Source organism: Propithecus coquereli, unplaced genomic scaffold (assembly GCF_000956105.1).
Source record: "Propithecus coquereli isolate 6110/MARCELLA unplaced genomic scaffold, Pcoq_1.0 Scaffold138, whole genome shotgun sequence".
In the NCBI taxonomy this organism is placed as follows: Eukaryota; Metazoa; Chordata; class Mammalia; order Primates; family Indriidae; genus Propithecus; species Propithecus coquereli.
In genome coordinates this window covers 3824457-3832200 of record NW_012138080.1, presented here as the reverse complement: position 1 = coordinate 3832200, position 7744 = coordinate 3824457, and the positions used below count along the sequence as shown (strand labels likewise).

Below are 7744 nucleotides of genomic sequence, written 5' to 3'. Positions count from 1 at the left end.
CTCTTGCTCAGGCTGGTCTCGAACTCCTGAGCTCAAACGATCTGCCCACTTCGGCCTCCCAGAGTGCTAGGATTACAGGCGTGAGCCACCACGCCTGACCTACTTGATGTTTTAATATATACATTGTGAAATAATCACCACAAGCAAGCTAATTAGCACATCCATTACCTCATGGTTACCATTTTCTTTTCTTTCTTTCTGTTTTGTAGTGACAACACTTTAGGATCTACCCTCTTGGCAAATTTTCAAGTATATAATATAGTATTGTTAACTATAGTCACATTGCTGTACACGAGATCTCCAGAATTTACTTATTTTGCATAACTTAAACCTTGCCCTCTTTGACCAATACCATCTTATTTCCTCCTTCTAGCCCCCCAGCAACTGCTATTTTGCTCTCTGCTTCTTAGAGTTTGACTACTTTAAATTTGACATATAAGTGAGATCATGCAGTATTTATGCTTCTGTGTCTGACTTATTTCACTTAGCATAATTTACTCTAGGGTCATCCATATCAAAAATGGCAGAATTTCCTTTTTAAAGGCTGAATAATCCAATAATATATACATATCACATTTTGTTATCCATTCATATGTGGAAAGACATTTAGGTTGTTTCTATATTTTGGCTGTTGTGAATAATGCTGCAGTTAATGTGGAAGTGCAGATATCTCTTTGAGATAGTGATTTCATTTCCTTTGGGTATATATCCAGAAGTGGGATTGTGGATCATCAGGTAGTTCTATTATTATTAGTTCTATTATTATTTAAGGCACCTCCATACTGTTTTCCATAATGACTGTACCAATTTACATTCAGGCCAACAGTATGTAAGGGTTCCCTTTTCTCCATATCCTAACACTTACCTTTTGTCTTTTTGATGATTGCCAATCTAATAGATGTGAGGTGGTATGTTGTGCTTTTGATTTGCATCTATGTGCTCAATAACATAGATTAATGATTTTTCTTTGCATTTTTTTAAAATCATGTAGAAAATATAAAGTGGACTTACAAATCAAAATTTCAGTACTAGGTATTATAATTGCCTGTGTATTTACCTTTATCAAAGACCTTTATTTCTTCATTGCTGTCTAGCTTCCTTTCATTTCAGTCTGAAAGAGTCCTTTTTTTTTTTTTTTTTTAGACTAGTCAAGTGTAGTGAGGAGGGGGGAAAGTAGTAGAACAAGGAGTTCAATCTGTAACTGACTGTGAATAATCAAATGAGATAACTTACTACCTTCGGACCAGACTGAAGGAGTATATTTTTCCTTTCTTTTCTCTTTGCAAGGCAATTTATATTTATTCATCTTGTACCCTGCTCCAAGACCAAATTAAATTATTTCATTATTCCCAAGAAATTTCAAGGGATGAAAAGGGTTAGTTCCAACAATTTACTAATGCTCTCTTGTGCTGGCCTTTGTGCTGGTTGCTGAGAACATGGGGTTAGGTCAGTGCCATCCCTGCCTCAAGGAGCTTATGGTCTGTGGGAGACAGACAAGTATCTGATGGGGTTGGGGGTGAGGTGTATATGCAGCAATGACAGAGGAATGCAGAGCTGTGAGGTTGGGCTGGGTCCAGGAAGCTAGCTTGAGCCTTTTGGAGACATATAGCAGGGGACCAAGGCATGTGCTCCACAAGAGCACCAAGAACTCCATCAGGAGTTGGAGGTAAGTTCAGGGCCAAAGCCTCAAAGTTCACCAGTGATCTGCTGATGGCCCTTGGGCTGTCTAAGTGAGCACCTTTGAGCCTCAGTCCCATGTTTCCTCAGTTCCTGGGCTCCAGCTCCAGGCTTCTGGTTCTTCCACACATCACCCAGCCCAGCAAACAGTTTTTCCTAAAACCCTCCAGGGTTTGTGAGCCATTGGCTTGCTGGGAAAAAAGAGCTGCCCTTATAGCTCAGGCTAGCTCAGGCAGGCTGTGCCAGCCCTGGCTGCCCCACTGTTGACCAGGTTGTCCCATAGCTCAAGCTAGAGTTTGTGGCTGCTGCCATCTTGCTGTCCCTCTCCCATTTGGCAGCTGGAAAAGTGCCAGGAAACTGCCTTTTACCAATTCTTGCAGGGCAGGTCTAGTGGTAACCTCCTTCAGCTTCCAGGAATGTCTTAATTTCTTCCTTGTTTTTTGAAGGACATTTGTGCTGAATATAGAATTCTTGATTGCAAATTTTTTTCTTTCAGTCCTGTGAATATATCAACTCACTGCCTTTTGGCCTCCTAGGTTTTAAATGAGAAATGGGGTGATATTGAGGATCTCTTGTCAATGACAAGTTGCTTCTCTCTTGCTGCTTTTGAGATTTTTATTTTGTTTAAGTCTTTGTCTAGTGAGTCCGCAGGTGGACTTTGTTGGGTACATTTTCTGTGTACTTATTTTGTTCCTTTGAATGGACCATGCTTTCCTGTTTCTTTGCATATTTTGTGATTTTGTTGTTGTTGAAAATTGGACATTTGAACTAATGTGGTAACTCTGGAAATCAGATTCTCCTATTGCAGGGTTTGCTTGTTTTTTCTCTTGATTGTTGCAGGGTTTTTCTGTGCTAAGGATCAGCCTTATGTGGAAGTTTGTGGTCCACTAAGGTCTTTTCTGAGTAAATATCTTTCCCTGGGCATGCATGGTAGCTTTCTAAATTTCCCTGCACACAGTTTTTTTGAATGTTCTCCCCAAAATAGGTGCAGGTCTTTTAAATCCTCTGGTAATCACTTCAGATGGTTTGTGTTCAAACAGTGGCAGCCAGCCTCTGTGTCTGTACCACATCCATCAGAACTAGCAATCAACTGTCAGAACATAGAGCCCTGATATTTGGAGGACCTGGACTTATGCCTACCTTGGCTTCAGCAGACTGCGCCAGGAGTCTGAATTGCTGCCTCCATAGATGTCTTGTCATAGCACCTGGGGGCGGGGGGGGTGCAGGGGAGAGTCAGGAATACATAGCAGCTATGGTGTTGGTGACTGAAATTGGCTGATACTAACTACAGTTTACCAGCCAAGCTTTCTCCTGGAAGTGTAAGAGTTCAGATTGACTCCAGAGTTCCAGAATAGTTACATCAGATAGTTTCTGCCAGTACAGAGATGGATCCCTGGCATTGGATCCCTGGCATTTTCTATTTTGCTATCTTCCCTGATGTCCTTTTTCTTATTTTTTTCTTTTTGAAAACTAATAAAGGAGAGTCTGTGAAACAGCGTCTTAAGGCCATCTTTACCAGGACTCAAGCCATGCAATCTCAATAATATTTTTTCTGTACTTTTTGAGTTTATTTTCATAATGTACACATCTAAAAGAGCTTAATATATATTTTTCAGCCTTAGTTACAGGATTCATAATTTTCTGTTAATGGTCTTATTACTTAAAAATAGCCAACAAGGTATTTCATTATCTAAATTAAATATATTATAGAAATCCCATTATTTTAATGATTAAATTAGCAGAAACTCAGAAATTTGTTATATACTATATTTTTTTCACATTCTAATTAGAAAATATATCATAGTTACTTGCTGGCAAAAAGTAAGTTTAAGCTGTTAGTACAGGTTGAGTATCTCTAATAAAAAAATCCAAAATTCAAAATATTCCCAAATCTGAAACTTCCAGATTTTGGATTTTCATATTAGGGATCCTTAACTGGTAAGTATATAATACAAATATTCCAAAATCTCAAAAATTTCGAAATCTGAAACACTTTTGGTCCTAAGCTTTCTGGATAGGGGATACTTAACTTGTATTGTCTAATTGTAATGTTATTTAATACTGTATTAAAATTAACATTCTTAGATGAGACCTATAAAAGTGGTTAGCTTATAATTGATTATTCACTTCTTAAAAATCAGATGCTGTTTGTAGTTTTAAAGTACTGTCATTTTTTTAATGAGTAATTAATGATGTTGAAGTGAATGGTAGTATCAAAGTAAACAGTGTAGTTTATAAGAAGTCTCATCACGTAGAACTCCCCCAATATTATTTTATTACATTTATTTCACCTTGTGCTTCAGAATTAGGTTGTGCATATTACTCTGATAGGGTGGTAGCAGAAGAGAATTATGGTTTATGCCTATAGTATATAAAAATGAATGTTTTTAGAATCAAGTCTGTATCTTAGGGACTTTCTATGTATCGAAAATGAATAAGAAACATCAGCTTTTTACCTTTAGATCCCTCAAATTGGAAATTTCTCATCTATCTTATATTTGTTGCTTTATCTTGATTTAGTAGTTAGCAGTTTTATGACTATAAAATACTTTTACATCATGTAATATTTATTAATAGTAGTCATATCTTCATAAATTTCTCATGTATTTTTGTATTTCTGTTTATTATAACAAAGGAGTTTTTCTATCTCATGGTTTATTATATAGACCTTTATGATAAGAGAGTTTCTATTGTGTACTCTAGTAAAAGTGTTGCATACTTTATAAACATTTAATAGAAATATAGCACACCTGAGATAATATTTTACTTTTCTCTCCTAATTGTAATTTATTATTTTATTTGTAAATGCTTGCATTTTAATGTACTATTTAACTTGTATTTTTATTAATGACATGTACATAAATTTCACTAGAATCCTCTTAATACTTGGATTCTGGAAACTATTGTGGGCTTCCCTCTTGTGATCAGGATATTAAGCTTTTAGTTTAGTTAAGATGAATTTCTGTTTCAAGTTGAATTTTATTTTTGCTATGTTATGTACTGTCACTTATATTTGGTAATCAGCAGTTTACCAACATATTAAAAATATTAGTATACTGACCAACTTCTTGACTTTTCAATCTATGTAACTTTTTTCATATCAGGTAATTTATTATGTTGGACAATTATTTTTCACTATTCTCTTTATTTTCTAGCTGAAACATTGTAGTCGATATATACATGACTTATTTCCTTCACTCATCAAGAATTTGGATCCTGTACCACTTAGACATCTACTTAATCTGGTCTCAGCTCTTGAGCCAAGTGTTCATACTGAACAGGTAATACATTGAAAACATAATGGTGGGGTGTTTTTGTTTGTTTCCTATAAAGTGAAAATTTGTGATTTAGAAAATTTAACCTTGCTTGCTCTAAAGGACAAAAAAAGAAAATTTAACTTGTATTTTATTAGTGCTGGCATTTCAGTTAGACAATAAGGATATTAAATTTTTTATAATGTTGCCTAAAAACCTCCAATTTTAATCTCTCTCTATTTTTTTTTAGACATTGTATTTGGCATCCATGTTAATTAAAGCACTGTGGAATAATGCACTAGCAGCTAAGGCTCAGTTATCTAAACAGAGTTCTTTTGCATCTTTATTAAATACTAACATTCCTATTGGAAATAAGAAAGGTTAGTAAACTCTATTTTAAAGTAAGTTGTCCAAAGTTTCCGAGTCAAATTCGAAGTATTTTCTGTTAATACATTCGGTATGATCTCAATTTTAAAATGAGCTTGAGATGGGAAGCAGAGTGTGTATAAAAGTGTTAAGAAACTGATTAGTTCATGGTTTTGGTTTACCTTTCAAATAAAGGGCAGTAATAAAGTCTTAGTGTTATTGGATTTTCTTATCTTTAGTTTTCTTACTTTTTTTAAAAAAATAAAACCCAAAAACTTTGTTTTATTTGGAGTTTTTATTTAGTAATCAAACAAAAAGCTTTGTTTAAAAGTAGAACATAATGATACAGTTACCTTTTTGTGTTTTTCTACTTTGAAGTTTTCTACCATGTCTGGTGCTTCATATGTATCTTTTACATGGATAGCTTTAAGGGGCTTTCTAAAACTTTATCTACTTAAAGCCAATTTTTGTCTGCTGACATCACACACTACTCTTTTCTTAGGCTTTTCTGTGCAGGCACCCACAACAACTACAGCAGGTGGTGGGGACTTACTTATCGCAGGTTTCCCTAACCTGTATCTTGTTGATTATGTAATATGAACAACTGATATCCTGTCCCAGAGAGGCTCAGTTACTTAGAATGTTTTCCTCCTGTTTTTTCCTTTTCCTTCAGAGGAAGAAGAGCTCAGAAGAGCAGCTCCATCACCTTGTAAGTTGAGTCTTAGAAATTCATGGTAATATGACTTAGTTTTCTTTTGGTGATCTTCTAGAATTAATTGATTTTATGTAGTAGTATATTTGTATTAGGGTCATAAAGCTTATTTTGAGAAGGAAATATAACCCTTTAACTAGTTACCCCTCTTAACCATTTTTCTTAAAATCATTAATATCTTGACTTTTAATTGAAATCATGTATATCCTCTTTAGAAATCATTGACACATGTTAACATATTTAGAGATTCTATTTCTGTATATTTAGCACAAAACTTTGGTAAATAGCTCACATGATCAAAGGATAATATCATTCTGTTAGATCCATGTTAATAACAAATTAGAAGTAAAAATAAAAAATATATTTTTTATAGGGTCACCTGCAGCTAGTCCTCAAAGCAGTGATAATAGTGATACACATCAAAGTGGAGGCAGTGACATTGAAATGGACGAACAACTTATTAATAGAACCAAACATGTGCAACAGCGACTTTCAGACACAGAGGTATGAAAATAGATTTTTCCTGTTTTAAAGGGATTTTGGGGGTTCTGGCATGTTTTATCATTTGAACTGGGAATATAAATATAATTTATGTTTAGGCCTTTCCTTTAAGTAGTATTTTCAACGTCCTTTTCTTTGAGCTTTTAATTCCATTTTGTATTGCCTAAAGGAATATGACAAGACTATGGCAGCCTTTTATGTCAGTTTGATGTCAGTTACTTTTTTCTTACTAGTTTAAATATTTATTTAAATCTTTTTGTTTCACAATGCAGGAATCTATGCAGGGAAGTTCTGATGAAACTGCCAACAGTGGTGAAGATGGAAGTAGTGGTCCTGGTAGCAGTAGTGGGCACAGTGATGGATCTAGCAATGAGGTCAATTCTAGCCATGCAAGCCAATCAGCTGGGAGCCCTGGCAGCGAGGTACAGTCAGAAGACATTGCAGATATTGAAGCCCTTAAAGAAGAAGACGAAGATGACGATCATGGTCATAATGCTCCCCAAAGCAGTTGTGGTACAGATCTTCGTAACAGAAAGTTAGAAAGTCAAGCAGGCATTTGCTTGGGAGAGTCCCAAGGCCCATCAGAAAGAAATGGGACAAGCAATGGAACAGGAAAGGACCTGGTTTTTAACACTGAGTCATTACCATCAGTAGATAATCGAATACGAATGCTGGATGCCTGTTCACACTCTGAAGACCCAGAACATGATATTTCAGGGGAAATGAATGCTGCTCATATAGCACAAGGATCTCAGGAGTCTTGTATCACACGAACTGGGGACTTCCTTGGGGAGACTATTGGGAATGAATTATTTAATTGTCGGCAGTTTATTGGTCCACAGCACCACCACCACCACCACCACCACCACCACCACCATCACCACCACCACCATCATCATCATGATGGGTAAGCCTACTTCACAGTAAAGATTCGGCTTATGTTTCCTTTAGGGGGAATTATTATAGTCTATCTTTTCAGTTGCAATTTATTCTAGATCAGTGCTATTCAGTAGTAATATAATGCAAACTACGAATGCAAGCTACAAATAAATAATTTTAAGTTTTTTAGTGGGTACATTTAAAAACACAAAATGAGGCCGTGCGTGGTGGCTCACGCCTGTAATCCTAGCACTCTGGAAGGCCGAGGTGGGCGGATTGTTTGAGCTCAGGAGTTCGAAACCAGCCTGAGCAAGAGCAAGAGCCCGTCTCTACTAAAAATAGAAAGAAATTAATC

The 7744-nt window shown here is 35.9% G+C and overlaps 1 protein-coding gene across 1 annotated transcript in view; it reads left to right on the top strand.

Moving 5' to 3' along the window:
* The window catches only part of USP34 (ubiquitin specific peptidase 34), a 245992-nt gene that overhangs the window by 81344 nt on the left and 156904 nt on the right, over positions 1-7744 (top strand). Inside the window, exons 12-16 of the mRNA XM_012639191.1 lie at positions 4833-4958; positions 5182-5311; positions 5971-6006; positions 6383-6513; positions 6783-7417. Coding sequence (XP_012494645.1) covers positions 4833-4958; positions 5182-5311; positions 5971-6006; positions 6383-6513; positions 6783-7417 — 1058 coding nt within the window. The remainder of the gene's footprint in view (positions 1-4832; positions 4959-5181; positions 5312-5970; positions 6007-6382; positions 6514-6782; positions 7418-7744) is intronic.